The following is a 23657-nucleotide window of genomic DNA, read 5'->3' as shown; positions in this document are numbered from 1 at the left end:
TGCATTCATAAAAGTGTGGCATGTCAGTTTAGAGCAGTTGTTCTCAAAGTGTGGTCCAGGAACCCCCGGAGGATCCCTGAACCCCTTTCATCAAAAGATCTGTGAGGTCAAAACTATTTTTATAATAATACTAAGTGCCTTCTCACTATTATTCCTTCTTGATATACAGTGGAGTTTCCTGGAGGCCATATGATGGGTGAAATTATAATAGATTGATTGAAGTAGAAATGAGAATCCCATTCTCTATATTATGCTGGATATTAAAGAGATTTACAGAAATATAGACAGTGCCATTCTTCTCACTATTCTTTTGATTGTTTTAGAAAAATAGTTATTTTTCATAAAAGTATATGATTTATGTTAGCATATATTGGGTTTATTATTTTTTAAAATGAATCAATGAATTCATGAAAATTTTTTCAGTTTTAATTTCTGATTGGTAAAAATGAACAGATGTAACACACATAAAGAAAATCTATTTGGGGTTCTTAATCATTTTTAAGAGTGTAGAGAGGTCCTGGAACAAAGCATTTCAGAAACACAGGTTTCGGAGGAGGGAAGGCTATTTCTGTGCTAGGGGTCCATGCTGGACTGCCACTGTCTACTCTTGCCAAAACCCAGGCTCAGTACATCAGTGACTTAGCATCCTACTTCTGAACAATGGCTTATCCCTGCCTTAGGCCATCTAGTGGCTTCCACGAACTGGCTCTGGTAACTGCTCTTCACTCCCATGGCCTACACCATTACAGTGTAGGTTACTTTAGAGCAATAGTTTTCAACCAGATGCCATTTTGTCCTCCAGGGGACATTTGGCAATGTCTGGAGTCATTTTTTGTTGTCACACCTAGGTGGGGGCTGGGGGATGCTACAGGCATCCAGTTGGGAGAGGCCAGGGATGCTGCTAAATATCCTACAATGTACAGGACAACCCCCACAACAAAGACTTATTTGGCACCAAATGTCAGTAGTGCCAAAGTTGAGAAATCCTGCCTTTGAGTATCCAGACCTCCTGTGAGATACCATAGGACTTTAGAGAATTTTGACAAATGACCTACTGTTAGAAGTTTAGCCTTGGATCAGAAAAATAATCACAGGGTTTATGAAACCTGGCAGGGAACCAATGTGCTTTTGGGAACTTCTAAATAAAAATGAGGGAGAAAAACAAACATTTCAAGCAGCAGCACAGCCAACAAGTATAAAAGCTGTAATCAGAAATCACAGATAATACCACTTAACAAGGTTACAATAGATGCCAAGAAAAGAAAGTACTTTAAAATCCAAATCTCCTAGAACTCTATGTTGCTGTGGGGTAGACTAAATTTCTGAGATGGCAGAGGAAAACTGGTTTTGTCCACATAGTTTTATTTCTTACTGTACCTTATTAAATGTGTTATCTAGCCCAATCCTAACCAACTGAAGGTACTGACACCCTCTCCCCAACACACACACACACACACTCACACACACACACACTCTTACACATTGGTATTTTGAAGGAAGTGGAAATAGGTGGGCATTTGATCATTTTGAATGTCATTTTCTCCATGAAGCCATTTTTGCTCTTCAATGTTTTCTGTCTCCTCCATCACTTCTACCTTGCCTTATTATTTATGCCTATGTCTTACGTCTCCCACTACACTGTGTGCTTCTCAAGGGCAGGGAATATGGCTTGTGTATTTGTATCTCCATTTAGGATATCTTTCTTAATAAATACTTGTCAAATCAATAACTCTTTTAGCATTTTGTTTTTCAACCTAGTATATTTATATACTTATTATTATGATTATAATTATTGGTCAGGTTTCATGATCACCCTAAGAAGGTAGATTTATGGTGTCTATTTAATACATAAAGAAATTGAGGCACACATAGGTTAAGCAATTTGCACAAGCCTCTGCAGCAACTTATGGGGCAGGTCAAAAGGCTGATTAATATACATTGAGCTGTGTTCTGTACATTCTCCAATGGAATACACAAAAGGGTAGCAACCCTCTTTATTTTTGCTCTTCAGGCTTAGATATTTGTGATGATTTTATTTTCGTTTAGGGACCCCCATACTCCAAATAACTATCAATCTAGCAAGGGCATATTTTGCAGCTGGGGCCTTTTACTGTGGTGCAGCAATATGTCTCCAGTGTAATGTTTCACAGCAATTACTGCAGGCCCTTAACTGGTACCTAAGAGAATTATAAGTCAGAAATATTTATTGTACTCACCTCAATAGAGAACAGAAAGAATTAAACAAAGTAGGTCAGATTCCTATCGTGGAAATTAGTCAGGCATTCTCCCCTCTGAAGGGCTTGCTATGAACTTTTTGCTGAGTAGAGCCCTCCTAAGACAAAGACATGGGTCAGCAGGCTTAGGGAGAAAACAGGAGTGCTTTGTGACATAATTTCAGGAGGACTGGGAACATCCCTCTGTCCAGAAATATTTATCTCACTGGCAGCTGAAATTCCACTGTGAGAATTTCACATCTTTAAGTGACATGCTTTGTTAAAATACAAATCTTTCTGAGAAATGGGAAATGAAACAAAGAGTAAATATTTATAAACTACCACTCTTTGTTCTATTTTGTCTAAAAAAATGTTTGAGGTGGGGTGGAAGAGTGTAAGGTTCCCCTAAGAAAACATTTTGTGGCATGTAAGTCATAAAAATGCATGTGGATTGTTGATCAGATGGAGAGAGAGAAATGGGAATTAGATAGTCATTTAAAAGTATGTGAAGTTAATGCTGAATTGTGTCTCAGTGATGATTCCTGAGTGTGGGGAACAGTCATGGAATTACATCTGTCTGTTTTTTATATAGGGGATAGTAATATAATTCATAATACTTTGATAATGAGTTCAGTTTTTGAAGAAAACATTATTGGATTATAACAATTTCTGCTTATCTCTACAATCCACACCTGCCACTAACTCAGCTACTAAGACTGCTCACAATCCAAGGCCTCCACCTGCCAGCTGGTGGTCGCCTGGATTCCAGGCTCAGTTCCTGGGTTGTACCAACCAGCCATTTTAAAGAATCAGTGTTATCTTAGTGATGGCCAACCTTACATATGGAGACAGCTTTAGGATAAGAATGCCATTGATTTTTTTTTCTGTGAAAGTAGAAACTTAATTTTTTAATTTTTATTTTTTTATTTTTTTTGAGACAGAGTCTTGCTCTGTTGCCAGGCTGGAGTGCAGTGGCGCGATCTCGGCTCACTGCAACCTCCACCTCCAGGGTTCAAGCGATCCTTCTGCCTCAGCCTTCCAAGTAGCTGAGACTACAGGCACACGCCACCATGTCCAGCTAATTTTTTATATTTTTAGTAGAGATGGGGTTTCACCATGTTGGCCAGGATGGTCTCGATCTCTTGACCTAGTGATTCGCCCACCTCAGCCTCCCAGAGTGCTGGGATTACAGGCGTGAGCCACCGCGCCTGGCTGAAACTTAATTTTTTTAAAGAAACAAAATAAATAAAACTTTTGATATATTTCAAAAGAACTGCTTAATTTATTTTAAAGTTTTAATTTCAGGAAATACCTAAAATAGTAAATAGTAAATAGTAGCTTAGAACCAGGTTGGATTCCTTATTATGAACAAGGAAATGGTGAAGAGAATGATGTGAAGGTGCTGAGCTTAGGGGAAAAGAAGGAAAATTGGGTCTTGTGAATTAATTACCAAGTTGATTCTGTGAAATAATCTGGTGATCCTGGAAAGGTAAAGAGAGGAATCTATACCGTCAGTATGGCTCTGGGCCTGAAAAATATCAGAACCCAGGGTGCAGTATGATTTAGTCCCCTGAAATACTATGGGATATATGCTACTCTAAATGCTTCATTTCTCCTTTCAGAACAGGGACACCTAAAGAGCAAATGTCTGTTTAATTAATGATTCCAGAAGATCCTCAACGGTGCCCTTAGGAGAGATAGATATATGTGTAAATATGTAGGTTATGGACAAAGACAAGGAGATCACAGAGAAGTAAAAGAAATACATGAGCAAGGGTGGTGCATTTGCACAGTCAATTAGAAATCTGCTCTGATAACACATTATCTGGATGATGAGAATGGAAACTTATCACGGCCTAAGCTGGAAGCCCCTGCCTCACCCTGTCCCTTAACCAAACCCTTGCTCTAAGTTACTAACACTTGCTTCTTGGTATCTAGATCTTTTGGGAACAACTTTTTAGAAATATCTTTGGCCCAATGGAGGGAGAACAGCCATCCTCTCTTTTGCTAACTCTTTTACTGAAGATGTTTCAGGTTTTCATGATGACAAGGCATCTTTCCAAATCACTCACTTGCCTCTCTAGCATTCTCTGGAAAAGCCCCAGCATCACCCAGGACATAACAGGCATGTACAGGCAGGCAGTCACAGACATCTCTGCCCAGGTTGGTCTTGCTTTATTAAGTTGAAGCCAATCGATGATCAAGCAAAAGAAGAATATTTGCTGGATTAAAGAATTTACTATGTGGTACTTTACATTCCTTTCTGTAGATTAACCTGGAATATGTATAATGAAGGGATTTCTCTCTCTGTATAGCAGCTGTTTGAGGCCATGGCAGTTCAAAATATGCCCTTGAGTACACTAGTGTCTGAAGTCCTTTAAAACAAATCTCTATCCCTTTGTTTTCATAGGGGTTCCTGAATGTAGGCTTCCAGGAAAATGAGGATTTTATTTCAATCCTTCTAACCTTGGATCAGCCTGGGCTTTCTGTACAACCTGGGAGCATGTGCATACATGACTGCTGGCATTACTGAACTCTGGCAACCCAAATAATCCTCATTTAACAAGGGCAGCTACAATGATTTGCAGAGTGCTTAGCTGCTAGAAACCATCTCCGAGAGAGTGTTTATATCCATGTAGTTCACAAATGTAGCTCAAACCTATTTAACTCCTTGCTATTGGGATAATAATTTAACATAAGTGCAAAGAGCAAATTCAATAATGCATGCATATAACATTAAGAGTTGAAAGCTGTGAGTCATTTCACTAAGGGCCTAACAATGCTAGTGATTGAAATCTATTGATGACCATCTATGCTGCAGCAGCAGCCCCAGAAGCAACTCTTACACATATGGATAAAGCCAGTGACATTTCTAAATTACAACCTCTCAAATACAGAGAAGTAGACCCCTTGATTCCATAGGCTGTGTATTTCACTGATAGATTTCTACTAAACTGCCAAACTGGACCTCTGTTCAACTTCTCCATCTAGAAGTTGAACCCAATAGTCTGGGAAGACCTCTTACTCAATTTGTCCCTGACAGAGAGAAGGGGCTCAGGGAAAATGCTAAGTTTTGAGCAAAATGTGGCCATAGAAACTTTCTCAAATACATAATTGGTATGATTCACTTGAAAATTCTGGTTTAAGATCCTTTGAAAAATCAAACTATCAAATTGGTTGGGTTTTATTATGTATAAGTGTGTTTTCTTTAGTTCATTCCAGTGGCACCTAGAGAAGAATAGAATGAGAAGAGAGAAACAGATCTGTACCAGAAACTCACATGATGTATGTTTCTGAAGATATTTAACTCATTCCCCTGATCCTAGACAAAATATGCATTAAAAGTTCAATCTGATGTGTGCCAGCATCCTCTTTATTCTCCAATAGCCATCCCTTGACCATGACTCATAGAAAAATAATCAGTTTTAGCTAGATTGCAACAAATGAAGTCTATATATCAGATCTGAAATCAGATCTAGTTGCCATGCCAGGGCATATACCACCCTCTTTTAGCATACATTCTAGCATTTACACATCACATCTGCCCTTCCAGCAGTGATGTTAGACAGGACATACAAATAGTCATATATGTGTGTGTGTGTGTACATATATATATATGCGCATATATATATATATGAATGCCATTGCCTTAGATCTATATTTTGAGAAATATTTGCTTCAATGCCAGATGAAATTAAGCAAAAAGGTGAATCCAGCACTTGGACAACACTTTTGCCACTTCTGATCAATGGGGATCAGCCTCACGTGCCAAGGGCCAAATGCTATACCGCTCTCTAGAAAGTCAAAAGAGAATGGATTTCAATTGTTCGCAAAAGAAATTTGCCCCCACCCTGCTCCACCAACCCCAACTCCCACCCTCACCAAATATATTTCAATTGCATCCAATTTTTCATGTTTCTTTTCCATGGCTGTCCTACCTTTCAGAGATTGCGTATAACCTTCTCTTCAAATGAAAGGAAACCAAATGATTTGGTCTTCAAAGGGCAGAAAGGGAATAAACATACATCATTTCACTGTCTGCCACTGCAATGGCGTCTTTCCTCTTGGCAATTGTATAACAGCATTCTTACCTTCAGGCTTTTCATTCTTGTGCTCTTTCTGTAGCTCAGGTGTTGGATATTTGGTCATTATTTGTCAATAAGAAACACATTCATGTTATCAGGATAACACCAAAGGCAAATAATAATGTCGTAATCATAGAAACCATGTTAAGGCCACAGTTAATTTTTTAAAAAATCATTAGAATGGAATTACTTTTTAAAAATGTTTTCTTTCTGGATTACATTTTTTTCCGGTGGTAAAATTTATTCTTTAATATCATTTGGCAAAATCAATGGTTTTGGCAGTCATTGGACTGGTTCAGTTCTTAAGGCAACGGGTCCCTTGCTTGAAGCAGCCACTTGAGAGAAAGTGAGGATTTGCTCTTGGGAGGAAGACCTGAGTAAGTTCAAGGAGCAAATTTAGTGACTACCAGGAAAGAAAACTGTCAGGTTCTTCATACTTCCAGGAGGCAGTACCAGCATAGAATCATGCAAACCAACGAAGAGCACAATATACTCACCCTACTCCTCGATCCCAAACCAGAGTCTTGGGGATTCACAGGAACTTCTGCTAAGACCCAGGAAGTGCCATCGATCTGTAATGATTCTTGTCTACACACATAACAGTGTCAATAAAGAGTCATTGGGATCCATCTTAACCCTGAGTATCTGAAATGTCAACCTTTAGGGATGGCTCCTGCCAATAAAAGGTCCATTTTGTTGCAGGCAAAGGCAGATGCAGATTCATATCCATTACCCACGGCCCAAGAAAGTCAAAGAATTCTGGGTGTGGAAGAGAAGTGGTTAAGAGACGGTGGCATAGGAGAGGAGAATTGTAGACATACATGGAAGAAGAAGAAGAAATACACACAAAACTGAAGGTCTCATGTATACCAATGGAAATACAGTATAACCTCATTCATCTATGTACTGCCAAATATGAAGCTGAGGGATTTTGGAAATGGGCTGTCTGAGACTGTAACTTTTTACTATCTTTGAATAGAAGACTTGCTAAGCAAATGCATGGGATTAAAAAAAACAAAGATAGCTAGTGATAGGGAGAACATGTTTTAATTTCTTCAGAGAACAAACTCTTTTTAGGTACCTTAGGAGCACCCATGTGAAAATAAACACCACTGATTTTAATTGCAGGCATTTTTTGAAACGATTTAAACAAATTCCCTATGTTTTTTCCTAGCATCACATTGGTCAGTTTATTCTAGTTCCTATATATTTTTGAAGACATAGTAAAACTGCATTTCTCTATCAATATTCTATAAGTCACAACGAGCATCTTACCATTTATTTAAATAATGGAGGTTCAATTGCACATCCCATCCTCCTCCCTCATGTCCTTATATGCCTTTCAAGTTAAGGCACCCACCTATCCTACAATTCTCATTGCAGTCAAGGGGCTCAGAATGGTCCCTTTAAATATTCTGTTACAATGTTCCCAAGAGTACACATGTGCTGATTTTCATCTTGGAATATAGGGACACTGGGAGTCTATTTTAATCCCTGGAGAGGACTAAAGTCTGGTATAATTCTATGGTGAGGTTGGGTAGGGTTTGTTAATAACTTTCCACCTCAGTCACAAATAGCTCGTTTCACTGACCCTATCCTGTCTAGTAAGGTAAGGCTAGACGGGAAAGCAAAGCTGGTGCCCTTTACCCAAGATTAAGGGAATGAAGTAGGGTGAATGAGAACATAAATGTTTGAGGGGACAGGCAGCTGCAGAAGGAGGCTGATGTGCCTATGTGGTAGTTCTGCACATAAATCCTCCATTCTGTTGTGATTTACAGTGATAGACTTTCACTGGCTATGTCACAAACCCCTGGTGATCTGGGTTTATCACTGAAACAACCTACTGGCTCTTAATTACTGCATCTGCACACACATTGTCATAAAGCATGAACACAAAAGGGTGATTTGCAGGTTAAAAATTCCCAAACCACAGCTCTAATTTACATGATCCTTGCATGTGCATTTACAGTTAATCAAGGAATGATCAAGTCTGTTTTGTTTAGGTCCTATTAGCTCAGGTTTGGGAAATTGGGAAAGCCAAGGAGTATTCTGGTTCCAGCTTGTAGGTCTGGTTCAGGGGCGCCTCAGAGACTGACTTTGTTCTTAATTCCTTGTATCCATAAAAATAAAATAAAATAATAAAAAACATTAGTTTTATTAGTTTAAGCTCATGCACGTTTACGACAGCCTGAAAATTTGCTGTTTCTTTCCATAGTATGGTAACTTTTCTAGACTAATCTCAGAATGTGTAATGTCTCATGCCAGAGAAGAAAAAGTCAATGACTTAACATAATTGCCCATTTATCATTATTTAAAGGTTGAGAGAGAGAGAGAGACAGAAAGAAAAGTGATACAGGTATTTCTCCCTCTCCTGGTTTCAGAGATAATAGGTCTGAAAGTGTTTTTGAAAAAGTAAAAGCACTTATAAATGTCAGGCGTTGTGATTATTGTCATTTTTAGTAATCAGTACTGAGGGCTGGAACAGCTTAAATATGCCGTTTGCCTAGTAACCAAGGTAGTTGTGAATGAACCTGATTCTTATGGAAATGTATCACATGCAATCAGATTCACATTGCTCATTGGATAGGTGGTAGTGCTAAATTGCCATCTGCAATATTATCACAAGAGGTGATTCTGAAAGTCAGCAGAGATTTATGACAGCATTAGCTGTGTGACCTTCTCAAAGTCATCACCATCTCTGGATCTCACTTTCTCTGTGAAATGATGGTATATTTAACAGTCAGTTGTCATGTTAACGAGATGAGACACAATGAAGAGATGTAAATCTCAAGCCATTTTGCTAATACAGTAAAACCTCACTGATTTCGAGGAACAGAGGGAAAGGATTGTCTGAATGAGTAAAGCAAGTCCTGTATTACAAAATAGGTTTGAAGAATGACAATTTTATTTCTTTAAGTCTATTTTGTAATTCAAACTGACTATAAAACATTGCCTTAGTGGAGATCCTCGTGAGAACTACTTTAGCAGATAGATATGTAACAAATATGATTATATCTAATAAGTGCTTCTAACATTTGAAAAGGGTTTGTTCTCTTAAGAAAAAATTCAACTGACATTCCAGTCTAAACTCTTCATTTGCTTAACAAACCTTTCTTGTCCTCATGCCTGATAATATAAAGTTAACTTGTAGACTGGTCCCTGTCTAGTTTATCACAAATTATTAATCAGAGGGCTCCAAAATAATGAGGTTTTACTGCTATTTCTACCTCCTTCTCCATTGATTTTTTTTTTTTTTTTTGCATCACTAATACGTAGTGGTAACCAGATTCACGTTCATCTCTTGCCCCTTCTCTTGCTCACTCTCAGAAAACAGCAGGTAGCAAGAAGGAAGAAGATAAAGGCAAGCTTCTTGGTAATCCAGAAATGGAATAAGCAATCGTTGGGTATGCAGCACTGATCATATTATTATCCATAGTTGAGAAAAGGGTTGACTTATTTCAAAAGACTGGCTGTAGGAATGACCAAGAAAAGCGATTTGAAAGATGCCTGGCAGGTAGCACTATGGTTAGAGAAGTTGAAAACATTTAGGATCTACTGAAATATTTTTCTATTTGCATATCAAAATTCAGATAATCTGGAAATCGTGAGCTGTCAATAAAGTTACTTGATAAAAAACTTTGCAGCAGTACTAGCTGAGGAAAAAATGCTTGATTGCTGGTTGTAATTAAAAAATAGCTGGTCTAAAGTTTTGGGGTCTTCATGTACCAAAACATCTGGGTGAAAAGTAAAAAGTCAGCCAAATATGTGCAGATTTTTTTTGTTTGTTTATATAACATCAAACGTCTGGTTATCTGAACACTTCTGAGCACTTGGCATCATGTGGATGTTTTAGAGTCATCTTGTTACAGTCCATGGCTCCTTTTTAACCATGATGAGTATGAATGATGAATTCGTGAGAGCAATGCATCCAATCCAGCTCAATTTTCATTCTGCAACTCACTTCAATGATACAATTAGGTTCTCCGTGCTAATAACATGAGAAAAAGACTGGGAAGACAGGTGCTAAATACTTTGACCATCAAGTTGGCCATTGTAAATATCAAATGAGCCAAAAGCTTGGCTAAATTGTCAGTGTCATCAGTTCACATTGGTGGGAAAGAAAGTTACTGCTTTTTGACACATAGTAAAACCTTGATTAATTGGAATCCATAAGGGATGAATGGAATTTTCAATAAGAACACTCATTTTGTTCATTGTTGGCTAATAACAGTTTTTCTTAAAATGCTTCTATCTACTTTCTCGCCTCAGGGAAGCAGCCTCTAACATTTGAGGGTCAATCCAGATGGAGAGAAGATAGAGGAGAAAGAGCCGAATGTGACCCAACCATAGGTCATCTCTTGGTAAGTGATTTTTTAAAAAACCAATTCCTTGCAGTCTTCTTTTTGGAATACTATTGCTGCTTTCTCATCAATGTGAAGTACTGAGGGGGCAATTCAGTTAGTTGGGGTACTGGTTAGGTGAGTTCTGGTTAATCAAGGTTTTACGATAAAAGGCCATGCCAATGCCTGGTAAGATTATTTGCTGAAGAAAGTTCTTTTAAAATTTATTTCTTTGAAAGTGTTCTGGATCAGTGTTTCCAAACCCATATTATATTTGCAGACTGGCAAACTAACTTTTCCATCAGGATCCTGAGGGATAGAGAGGGAAAGAGAGGAGCAGAAGTGCAACCATTGTCTCTGAAGAAGAAAAGTTTTGGCTTGCCTGTCTGTTGGTCTGTGGTTGGGAAACACTGTTCTTCACCTTAAGATGCCCATGGGATCTTGGTCGTACAAGAGGTGAGTTTACATGCTTCAATATAATTCTCATGCCCCTTGGGCCATGGAGGATTCTGTTTTCAGGTCCTCTCCTGTACTTACCCAAAGTGTCTTTCCATGACTTGGTATCGTGGCTTCTGAGCTTGCCCCTATTTCTTGTTGCTTGGATGATGGCTATTCATTCATTCTAGCTCCAAAGAGCATTAGAAGTCAAAGGAATGCCAAGTAAGATGGGTTTTCTCATGATGGCAGCCTGGATAACAATTAGACCTACCTGAACCAAGAACATGGCTAAGGAGAAGCTAAATCAGGGATTCATACATACATATAGTATCACAGTTAGGCGACGCACTTGCTTAAATACACAAAATGTCTCTGCAAAGTCTCTATATGGGGTGGCCTATTGAAGAAAGACCCCATTTAACTTGAAACCGAGCTTGTTATTTGGCTTTCAAGTTAAGTGGGGTCTGCTTAAATGGGCTATCACATATAGAGAACAACATCTCATCACTCAGACACATAATTGAAGAAGCCACCCTTACTCAACCAACCAACCTCTGTGAGCAACCATCACAACCTAGAAAAAAAAAAAGGCTACGCCCTGACTTTTCAGTAGATGGATCTGATTTTTCATACCACTCAAATGAGGCAGGCGGGGACAGTCTCACAGGAAAGCCTTGGACTCTTGAAAGCCTAGGGCATTGAAACCCACATCATGGCTTTCATAAGGCAACCAATCTGGTGCCTTATGGGTGAAGGAAGGGAAAGGGTGTGGTTGGAGCCTCTGTCTGGGAGTTTAAGAAGGGACCCAAGTTAGATCAAAAATGCGGGCAGTGCCCTAAAGCCTTTTTGGTTCCCAAAGCTGCCAGGCAGGGGAATAACCTGGTCATTCCACTTTATGTGTGAGTCTTGTGCTCTCTCCTCAATAATAAGATAACAGTCTTGCCGATTACTCGTCACTAAGGGTACCCGGTTGTGGTGACATTGAGGCTGACCTTGGAGTCACCGCCCCCGCTGCCGCACTCTCCTTTGTCGTACCACCATTTGTTTTTCAATTTGTCCAAGAGGCCTTGCTCATTCAGTTTTAATACTGCCAGGTTAACAGCATTTCTTGAAACGATAAAACATAACTTGTAAGAAAATGCACAAATGCTTAGGAAATCGTTAACGTATAAAAAGGAGCACAAGAGGACAAATTGGCTAAATTTCACAGAACGTGGAGCTATAAAAATGTCTGTACAGCAAATACAGGGTTAAATATTGGAAGGTGGCATGGAGGATAACATTTGCTCAAAACTGAAGTGTGCGGGATGGGGAAATTGTCTTTGAGAAAAAAAGTAACAAGAACACCACATCCATGCAATTAACATTCGTCACATATGGCACCATAACTTGGCTTTTACCATTTAAATTGAAAAAGCCGTTGAACTGTAAAATTAAAACAGCAACAAACAGTCAGAGAGGACAACACAGAGAGAGAACATTAAAAAAAATGGATGCATTAAATAGATGAAACCATAATTTACCGTCTTATTTAACTCCATGGAATATTGTAGATTTTAAACTTTAAAAAGTTACCTCAAAATCCACAAGAAAGAAAATGACAACAAAATGCATCAGGGTAGGTGGAATACTATAACAACACGGATATTGTTATATTATTCCACCCACCTTAATGCTGAGCCTTTAGGGGTTGCCACACCATAGCCTTTGGAATCCAGATTTCCACCAACTTTCATCGTATCACATGGTTTTCTCTGCTCAATGTACTCATTCATGGTTGACTCCAGCAGGAAGGCGAACTTTCCCTTGGACTTTCGCACTCGGGCCACTCCGTCTGCTGTTGTTTTGGTAAACACAGATGGCTCCGCTGATTTCATGTAAGACCACATTTTCTCATACACAGCAATTTTGGATCTCTGCACCGAAGAGATAAGAATTCTTAGAGCTGCCAGATATTCAATCTGGAGGAGGGTTAGTGCAGTAGTTTTTTTTTTTTTTTTTAAATTGCAATCCACAGTAATAAAAAACACGTTACACTGCAACCTAGTAGACACATTCATACATATGTAAACATTGTTTCCAAAACAAGTTCTCAAAACGACACTCACCTTTGCTATGTGTGATGCTCTCTGATATTTTCTATTCTATTCTAATTCATTTTAAACAATGTTGCTCAGGACCCACTAAATGGATTCCATGACTCCACTAATTGGTTGCAATCTTATTTGAAAAACACTTTCTTAGTTCAATCTTCCTCTCAATGAAAAAATCTCCTCTACAATATCCTGCTATGTTTATCTAATCATAGCAGGATATGCCTAATCAAAGACCATTGTAAGGTAGTGTACAGCCATTTTAGTCAGCCCACTCCAGCATGGAACATCAATTATTGTAAGAAAGTACTTCCTTATTCTAAGATGATCTTTGTTTTTCTATAGCTCCCATTCCTTTTTACAATTTCAACTTTTATTTTAGACACAGGGGGTACATTTGCAGATGTGTTACATAGGAATATTTTGTGATGCTAAGGTATGGAGTATGGATCCTGCCACCTAGTTTGTGAATATTGTATTCAATAGGTAGTATTTTAACCCCCTGGTACTATCCCCTAGAAGTATGCAAAATAATTCTGTCCCTTTTTACAACGGTTCTTTTTTTATGTACAACGGTTCTTTAATTATTGAAAGGCCTTTATTATGTCCCCTTCTCATCTCTTCATCAGGTGAAACTCTGATACTGTTTCCAGAACTCTCACAACTTTGGTTTTCCACTCATAGGCACATTGTAGTTGGTAATGTCTGTCTCTAATTGGAGTGTTTAGAAATAGACTTGGTACCCCAAATAAATGACCAGAACAGAATGAAAAAAAAACCCAAAATTTTTGCTTCTTGTTTTAGAGCATTCTTTTCTTTTTTCTTTCTTTCTTTTCTTCCTTCCTTCCTTCCTTCCTTCCTTCCTTCCTTCCTTCCTTCCTTCCTTTCTTTCTTTCTTTCTTTCTTTCTTTCTTTCTTTCTTTCTTTCTTTCTTTTTCTTTCTTTTTCTTTCTTTCTGTCTCTCTCTCTTTCTTTCTTTCTTTCTTTCTTTCTTTCTTTCTTTCTTTCTTTCTTTCTTTCTTCTTTCTTCTTTCTCTTTTTTTCTCTCTTTCTTTTCCTTTCTCTCTTTCTCTCTCTCTCTCTCTCTGTCACCCAGACTGGAGTGCAGTGCTGTGACCTTAGTTCACTGCAGCCTTGACCTCCCAGGCTCAAGTGATCCTCCTGCATCAGCCTCCTGAATACCTGGGACTACAAGTGTGCACCACTAAACCCAGCTAATTTTGTTTATTTTTTTGTAGAGACGAGGTCTCACTATGTTGCCCAGGCTGGTCTCAAACTCCTGGGCTCAAGTGAATCTCCCTCCTCAGCCTCCCAAAGTGTTGGGATTTCAGGCGTGAGCACATGGCCTGGAGCATTATTTTCTACCAATGCTGCTTGAGTTTGCATTAATATATTTAGCCATTCCTCTATCCTTTCAACAAATATTTTTTTTATTGAGAAGCACTGGAAGAATATAATAGAGTGAATAGAGTCTTTCCCTCAACTCAGGTTGAGGCCAAACCAAAACAGCTCTTTCCGCCAAGTCAAGTCTCCTTCATCTTTACCTCTTTGAATTTTGCATATAATCCCATTAAATTTCATATCAATTCAGGTGTTCCCTAGAACATGTATTAAATGCTTACTGTGCCTCTAGCCCTATGTTAGTCATTCTGGAGACTATGAAAGAACTGTAGACTCAATGACTCAAAAACATCCAATTGACTTGGGAGGTAGGTCCTTAGGAATGAAAATCGTAGAAAAAAATTCTAAGGTGATACTTGACCAGAGGTCGAGATAGCATGGCAGAAACCCTAAACATATACCATGTTTTCAAATGTCTTTTTGTGGGGTTTCCTGGCCCCCACCCCAACTTTGATTATTTATTTAGTTGCCCTTCTCTAGACTTCGGCTGGCTTTGTTGCATCTGTTTTGGGGCCTGCTTGGGCCTGCCCAAATAATTCCAGTGGGGCTGGAACTTCCAGAACTATCACCATGGACTCAAATTGCTGGCCTCAAGCAATCCTCCCACCTTCACCTGGCAAAGTGATGGGATTACCGGTGTGAGCCACCTCGCCCAGCTGGATCACCATGGACATTAAGCATTGTGTTTATGGCAATCAGACACTCATGGAAGCCCTCACAGAGTCAGTGAAGCTCTTCACTGAGATGGGAACACATTTGGTTTGCACAAATTATAGCAAAGGAAGTCACTGTGGCTGAAATTAAATGAGAAAAAGGGAGAGCAGTAGGAAATGAGCTTAGGTGGATAATCAGAGGCCAGATCCTGTAGGGCCCTGTAGGTCATGGTAAAAGGTTTGGATTTATTTTACCTGTTATAGGAGACTATTGGAAGATTTTGAGGAGGAGTGTGATAAGATCTTACTTAAAGGATTATTTAAATCCTTTAAAAATCCTTATTTAAAGGATTACTCTCTTTGCCATATGGAGAATAGACTATAAGTTGGGTCAGAGTAGAAGAAAGGGAAATTAGTTAGGAGGCTATTCTAATAGTCCGGAGGAGAGATGATTGTGGCTTGGACTAGGGTGGGAGCAATGGAGGTGGAAAGAAGAGGCTGGATTCCCGATGTGTTTTGCAAAGAGAGCAAACAAGCCGTGATGATGGACATCTCCACCTGAAGGTCCTGTAGACATTTTCACATTAAACTTTTCCCAACCAAATCTATATTATATACCTTGTAAAGCCTGGGTTTCCTTCTACATTCTATCAGTAAACCACCTAACCTCCAAGCTAAAGGGTTTGGTTTTACTTTTCCCTCACTTCCTCATTCTGCCATATTTTTTTCTAATATGGTAATGCCTTTAGAATCTGTCCTCTCATCTTCTTTTCATTCTCATTACCATTGCCCTTCCTTGGTCAGGCTCCATCATTGTTTTGTCTAGACTAACTTGCTTCCTAACTGACCTCCCTGCTTCATCTCTTTCTTCAATTTATCCTCCAGTGATTCTTCCAAAATGCAAACTTAATCAAGTTACTTCATTCTTTAAAATCTTCGGATGGTTCCCTAATACCTACAGGGAAAAAAAAATCCAAACTCTTATGTATGATATTCAAGAGTGCTTATGATCTTGGCTATACTCTCCTGTGATTAGGTCATGCTGGGCTACTCACTAGTCACTGAAATAAGCCACTTCCACGTCTTATGCCTTTGGTTATGCTTTTGTTTCTGCTTAAATTACCTTATTCAGCTACAAGATCCAGAGCAGATGTCAGGTCTTCTGTGAAGTCTTTCCTAACCCTTTCCTGCCCCCACAGAAGTGCTTCTTTGGATGTCCTCCCAAAGCCATTTGCTCATACCTTTGCTATAGAGCTTAATTGCAGTAGGGTGAGTTGACTATGTGTCTCTCTTCCCCTGTTACTTGAGTGTTTCTCGAGGACAAAGTCCATGCCTTATTAATTTTTCTAGCCCTCTTGGCAGCCAGCAAATCTATACATGACAGACTAAAGATATGTTTTCTTAATAACTGAAGCTTAGGCTTGACCGTGGTGACAACCAGATTGCTGGTCAAAGATATCAGAAGTTCAGGTAAAAATGGCTACCAGCACTATCTTTATAGCACTGTAGAATTCTAGAGCTGAAATTTTTCTAAAAATCACTGAGTACCTTGCTAAACCAATTTGGATATATGCTTTTCAATCCTCTTTTTAAATGTTACTTAGTCTGCCTTTGATGCCCACATCAATAACTTGCCCCCAAATAATCCCTAACAATCAAGGCCTTCTAAGATTAAAATCTCACCCATAGTCATGTATGCTCATTCCCTATTACATTATCCTCTTTTGACACATAAAACAATTTTTAAACATTGTAATGAAATACATTGTCAAGGACTTTATTTCAGTAGACATTTCCTAGTCGGTTACCCAAAGAATTAAAAAATAGTAAATAATTTGATACACAGAAATATATAAAAATAATGTAAAAACATCTGTGTACCTGCCATAAAGCTTAACAAATTAAACATTATGAAATTAGTTAAAGTCTGCTGATCTACCCCTCCCTAAATACATATTCCTCTCTACTCACCAAAAGTAACCACTATACTGAATTTAGCCTTTACTATTCCCTTGCACCTTTTTATACTTTTACTAGAATAAGCATATTTCCTTTATAATGACTGCATAGCTCTTCAATCTATGAACACACTATGTTTTATTTACCCAACGCCTTTTGAAGGGCTCTTAGATAATTTCCAGTTTTTTTTTTGGCATTATAGAAAACTCCGTAGTGGGTATGCATTTTTGTGCATTTATAAAGAGCTGTTTTGTGTTCTTCATCTTGGCCCAACCAGACCTGAATACAAAGTGGGGGTCCAGAAAGGGGAGACTTCAGACATATTTGTCTTTTGCACTATTTGCAAACAGGCCATTGCTTCCAAAGATAAATTTATAAGCCAAGGGCAAAGGGGTCCATGATTTCTGATCCAAGTGCACTATAATTTGGACTCATTTACTTCATCATTTACTTGAGCTCTTTGATTGCTGATACAGGTTAAAAGGTTTATTCCTTTAGGTAATGATGCATTTCTAGGAGAATAAATAGCAGTGCTTGAAGCAGGCCCTTTAAATGCATGTGGTGTACATGTGGCAGATATTAATGAATGCATTAAATGACAAGTCAGTTAGTGGCAGAAATGATTGGACTCTTTTTGATGACTGAATTCTCAAAGAGATTAGAAGGGGGAAAAGAAAGGACTCATAAGTAAGAGAAATTAAGCTGAAATGTTTATCTTTCCAACTGGTATTTAAGTGTCAGTATAACATTCAGACCATAACAAAGAAAAAAAACTAGCATTTCCTCTTTTTTCTTTCTTTCCTTTTTTTTTTTTTTTTTGCATTCTGCCTTTGGCTGAAATAAAGAAGGTAATAAAAGGGACTGAATCTTAGCTCTATCATCTGGGAGAAAATAAACAATTTATGGGCAGGATGTGTAATAACAAGTTCATTTTTCTCCAACCCACCATGATTCATTTCTTTCATCCCACAGAGCACCATTTTGTACCTAAAAAGGGACAAACAAGGCTTATAAAGAAAGGCCATGAGAAATTCTCAAGCACTGCTAGATAATTAGCAACCGAAATCCAAAGAAGAAATACATAAATGGAGGAGGAACAGATTAATCCAAAATGGCAGATATGGTAGAGCCTTAGCATTAATGGATTCAACAGTTTTGCTCTAACAATTTGTAATACATCATGAAGGTCAAATATATGAAGAAATTTGTCTTTTTGTTGATGTGAAAATTTGAATCTTGGGCCCTGTGAGTCCAGTACACAGAAGCCTACCACTTAGACCTTGTGTCTCTTTGCAATGGTGTTGTTCACTCCTAGTCATTGTGCATATAGTAGCTCTCTAGTGATAAAACTATTCTTTATGTAAGTTCAAAGTAACTATATAGTGCAGTGCTTAAGAGCATGTAGTCAGACTGCTTGGGTTTGAATCCCACTTTCTTTTTTTTTTCAGTTGGAATCATTTTTAATATTTAAATACAAAAAGTGAGCACTGACTTCTGTTTTTTTAAACACACACACAGGTCTAACAACCAAACTGTGCCGGGGAAATGAACTCCTGATCTGTCTTCCACAGTCCCCATTCTGTGGCTGAAGCTGCAGCCAGCCTCCCTCCTCTTCATACATACGGATTCAGAGTGGCCGCTTTACACTACAGGTGTAATGCATTTTGTCTTTCACATTGCGTGCATGTCCCTCCCCAACAGCTCCATTCTTTAAAAAAAAAATTAAAAAATAAAAAAGGCAGTCGTTAATGGTCAGGGGCACATCCCTCCCACAGGCATCAGTTCCTACCCACAAGGGGAAAGTGACATCTTCCAGTTAGGAGCAATTTGGTGAAAGGAGTGGGGTGGCCAGAGCAGGAATAACCATCTGCATGGCTGCACTCTGGTATCAGAGTGAAGACAGAAGTAAGGATAGTGTGGAGGGCACAGTTGCAAGTTGAGTCTTTCCATGAGACAATGTGAAGAGAATTCTCCCCACCAGGTTTAGATAGATCAATGTGCCAAAGTTAAAAAAAAAAAAAATCCAAATAATCAGCAGTTCAAACACTTGAATTTCAAACTTATCCCACTGAGACAGCTCAAACAGCAGTAACAATCTAGATCTTTCCAGGAAGTGAGGGTAGAGGCCCTGGCATTCCTCCTGAGAGCCCTGTGTTAGGCCCTAGAAGTATCTGCCGCTGCTGCAGTTGCTGCTGTTGCTCCATTTGCAGCTTCTCGGTCTCAAAAACAACGGAAAGAACCAGGATCATAAAGGAAGTGGTCCCAATCCACAAGGCTGCGCTGGAAAACCTGTACATTTTTTGAGCCACAAAGAGGGAAAGATCAAAAGTGGCTCCGGCCGCGGACCGGACCCTCTCTGGAAACATCTCCGTCAGGCCCCATAGTCTCTCCGACAGGGTCTCATCTAGCTCCTCATCGTCGTCCTCCTCCAGCTCCTCCTCAGGCTTCTCCGCGTCGCCTTTCGGGAGCAATTCGTCCGGGGACTGGGGTTCCCCGGCACCGGCAGCAGCAACGGCGGCAGCCATGACTGTAGGGGACACCGGAAGCCTTGAATCCCACTTTCTAAGCACATAAATTATCTAGTGTCTATGTATCTCAATTTCCTCATCCATAAAATGGGATGATTTTTTAAGTGTATACTTCAAAGGTTTTTTGGGAAAAATTAAATGGGTTAATACATACTTAGAACAATCCCTGAAGCACAGGAAGTGGGAAAAACATTACATATGTTTATAATAAAGAAAGTATAATTTGTTTTACTGACAGAATTTATTTTAATGGTATTATAAATTACTTCAGTTACATATTTACAGAATCATTACTTCATTTTATGGGAGAAATCACATGCTTAAGTATTATTTGTATATTTTGGATCTCTAGACATATGTCTGGTGGACGACCATGGCATGCCATCAACAAAAATTACTATCATTTGAAATTGTATATTAAAATTGTGTTGGTGGGGGAGAATGGGCAGGATGGCAACTTTTCCTTTTATATTTATGTTTTGTAGTTAAGTTGAGGCTTATACATTAAAATCCTCATTAACCAGAACACTGCTACTGGGGAAACTTGATGAATAAAATTTTCTGCTTTCCTATGAGATAAAATAGGATATCCACTTGGTCAATAGTATATCCACTTGTAGTCAGTAGAATAACAAAATATTAGACCTAGAAGGCACCTTAAAAACCATTTGGTTCAGCCTTTCACCCGATGAAGTGATAGCTTCTTGCTTAAATGCTTCTGGCGAAGAGGCACTCCCTAGCTCAGAGGAGGCTTAGGAAGTAGCTTATTCCATGGTGGGACAATTCAAGTTGATAGAAAGTTCCTTTGGTTTGGCTGATATTCTTAATGAAAGCCTCTCCTCTCCAATCCTACTTCTGCCTCTTGCATGAATTGGGCAGTCTCTCATCTCTGTTTCCATTTCTCCATTGTAGGGAGTACCGATTATTTTGCTTTGCAATGGTTATCCCTAGTCAAATCTGAGCTCTTTGAGAGTAGGGTCATGTCTTTTTTTGTCACTGCACCACGGGTGTCTAGCATGATGCCTGGCACACAGTAAACTCTCACTACGTGTCGGTGGAATGAGTGAATATTAAAATTGAAGTGTCACCTACTGGTTCTAATTTTTCCCTTTGTAGCAATACAGAATCAATATGCTCTCTTCCTGACACAATGTACAGCGTGGAATCTACTGCCACAGTGTCACCTGTTAATTGCCTTTTTTGCAGGCTAAACATTTTAAGGGCCTTCATTTGTTACTTTTGTGACACAAATTCCAGTCAACTCCCCTTTTCTGGTCACAATCTTCTAGATACCTTTTCATTTCTTAGTCCCTCCTAAAATATGGCCCCCCAAATTGAGCACAATATGCTGGATATAGTGACATTAACATAAAGGACAATGGAACCATCTCTTTTCGTGGTCTCGACATGAGCACAATTCTTCAATTTGACAGGATTCAACATCCACTTTCCCATATGTTGATAGTCCAGAATTAACTGAATTAACAAAATGGACTAATAAATTGGAAGCATGATTATCAACAGAAGCATAATATGCTATTCATTTATGCTATTAATTTACTGTCAGAATGCAGACAAAGTATTACATAATTTGTAAAGACAGTATTGGTGTTTGTAACATCTTTATTCCCCAACATGTAATGAAGGAGAGGCCGGGGAAGATAGTTTTAGGCACTCTGTATTCCAGTGTTCCTCAAAGGAAAATGGGCCAGCTTTATGCATGTAATTATTTTTTTGAACACTGTTGCCACCATGCCTATTTTGTCCATTTCCATCACTGTATGTACAGGACTAGCCTTGTACATACATGTCAAAGGGGCTAGATTTGACTTTGGGGTGCCCATCGTCTACCACTTTCTCCCTGTTTCACTGTCTGCCTCCCTCAGAGATACAACCTGTACCCCTTTTCTGGTATCAACAGTCATGGTCCGCATAGAGGTGTTCACAAATAGAATAACGGCTTCTGTTACCCCGGAGCAAGGGGTCATTTTGATTTGAATAGGGGGTTCGTACCCCCAAAAGGAGAGTGGGCTTCTTGGCATTATAAAAGGGGCCTTTCCCAGGGATGAAGCCCACTTGATCATGGTGGATAAGCTTTTTGATGTGCTGCTGAATCCGGTTTGCCAGTATTTTATTGAGGATTTTTGCATCGATGTTCATCAGGGATATTGGTCTAAAATTCTCTTTTTTTGTTGTGTCTCTGCCAGGCTTTGGTATCAGGATGATGTTGGCCTCATAAAATGAGTTAGGGAGGATTCCCTCTTTTTCTATTGATTGGAATAGTTTCAGAAGGAATGGTACCAGCTCCTCCTTGTACCTCTGGTAGAATTCAGCTGTGAATCCATCTGGTCCTGGACTTTTTTTGGTTGGTAGGCTATTAATTATTGCCTCAATTTCAGAGCCTGCTATTGGTCTATTCAGGGATTCAACTTCTTCCTGGTTTAGTCTTGGAAGAGTGTAAGTGTCCAGGAAATTATCCATTTCTTCTAGATTTTCTAGTTTATTTGCGTAGAGGTGTTTATAGTATTCTCTGATGGTAGTTTGTATTTCTGTGGGGTCGGTGGTGATATCCCCTTTGTCATTTTTTATTGCGTCTATTTGATTCTTCTCTCTTTTCTTCTTTATTAGTCTTGCTAGCGGTCTGTCAATTTTGTTGATCTTTTCAAAAAACCAACTCCTGGATTCATTGATTTTTTGGAGGGTTTTTTGTGTCTCTATCTCCTTCAGTTCTGCTCTGATCTTAGTTATTTCTTGCCTTCTGCTAGCTTTTGAATGCGTTTGCTCTTGCTTCTCTAGTTCTTTTAATTGTGATGTTAGAGAGGGTGCAGCACAGCAACATGGCACAAGTATACATATGTAAGAAACCTGCACGTTATGCACATGTACCCTAGAACTTGAAGTATAATAATAATAAATAAATAAATAAATAAATAAATAAAAAATCTATGATGTTTCAAAAAAAATAAATAAAAGGGGGCTTTCAGGGGCTGGAGAAGGCTGCCTTGTGTATGAGACACTAAGAAAGGGAAATATGCAAGAGTTTCAAACAAAAATGACTTTTCCTCACTCATTTTGCTTTCTCTAAGTTTATTGTGGACTACTTCTTGCTTGACAATTTGGTCCATTTTTTTCTTTAGATTGTACCTTTAAGATAATATAATTATAAACTACAATCTGCTTTTTCTTCTGAATTATTTAGCGTCCTCTGTAATTTCTGCTTTTAATAAAGGCTCAGGTGTCTAGGTGGTAAAAATTCAAAAGGGTGGCTTTGGGCCTCCATCTGCCTGAACGGAACACTTACAGCAGGACCCCTGTGTGCCTTGTGTGCCTTCTCTAACATTCAGGAGCAAATGTTGCCTCACAGAATTGACCAAGTACTAGGATATGGACAGGTGATCCTTACAAGACAAGGTGCTAGAAGGAAAGAAGGCCAGTGATGCCACAGCTCTGGAGAGCTCCTGACCTCCCCTTCTTTTCCTCCTTTCTTCTTTGCCTCTTCTAATGTTTGATGGGATGGGAAGAGGACAATGTGCTTGCATGTCCTAATAGAGTGGGTGGGGTAGGACTATAAGGGAGGGGTAAGGTGTGGCTGGGGTGGTCCCATTCTCAAGTTTTTAAATGTAGTCACAAGTCTCAGGTCTACAGAAATTAAGTTCTTTAAGTTAAGACTCCTACTGTGGAAATCTCAAGCACTTGGTTTAGACTCACAAAGAGAAGATCTTTATGGTGAGAAATACCTACCATACAACTTTTCAAGTACTCCCTTATTTAGAGAGGCCTTAGATTTGTCATTACTAGAAGCAGGAGATAGCCAAATATCTTTAAACTTTATATTTGCATAAAGCTTTCTGGGTGCCAGGGTGATTTAACACACACAGTCTCATTTAAACCCCACAGCAGTCCTGTAAGGTGGGTGCAGTAGCTATTGTTTGTTCACTGCTTACTCC

General features: G+C 39.0%; 1 protein-coding gene and 1 pseudogene across 3 annotated transcripts in view; both read right to left on the bottom strand.

The window, feature by feature from the left end:
* GRIA3 (glutamate ionotropic receptor AMPA type subunit 3) overlaps positions 1-23657 on the bottom strand; it is a 319023-nt gene that overhangs the window by 13490 nt on the left and 281876 nt on the right. Inside the window, exons 13-14 of one of the 2 annotated variants that reach the window (XM_015128131.3) lie at positions 12745-12992; positions 12069-12183 (exon numbers count right to left, since the gene is read on the bottom strand). In XM_015128131.3, the coding sequence (XP_014983617.1) occupies positions 12069-12183; positions 12745-12992 (363 nt within the window). The remainder of the gene's footprint in view (positions 1-12068; positions 12184-12744; positions 12993-23657) is intronic. The other variant, XM_015128129.3, reaches the window with a different exon arrangement.
* Positions 18614-19729, bottom strand: LOC698522 (mitochondrial import receptor subunit TOM22 homolog pseudogene; annotated as a pseudogene). The gene has a single exon (XR_001442092.3). The product of XR_001442092.3 is annotated as a mitochondrial import receptor subunit TOM22 homolog pseudogene (transcript).

This window comes from Macaca mulatta, chromosome X (genome assembly GCF_049350105.2).
Source record: "Macaca mulatta isolate MMU2019108-1 chromosome X, T2T-MMU8v2.0, whole genome shotgun sequence".
Classification (NCBI taxonomy): Eukaryota; Metazoa; Chordata; class Mammalia; order Primates; family Cercopithecidae; genus Macaca; species Macaca mulatta.
Note: the sequence above shows the minus strand (reverse complement) of the source record. Positions and strands in the feature narration are given on the sequence as shown.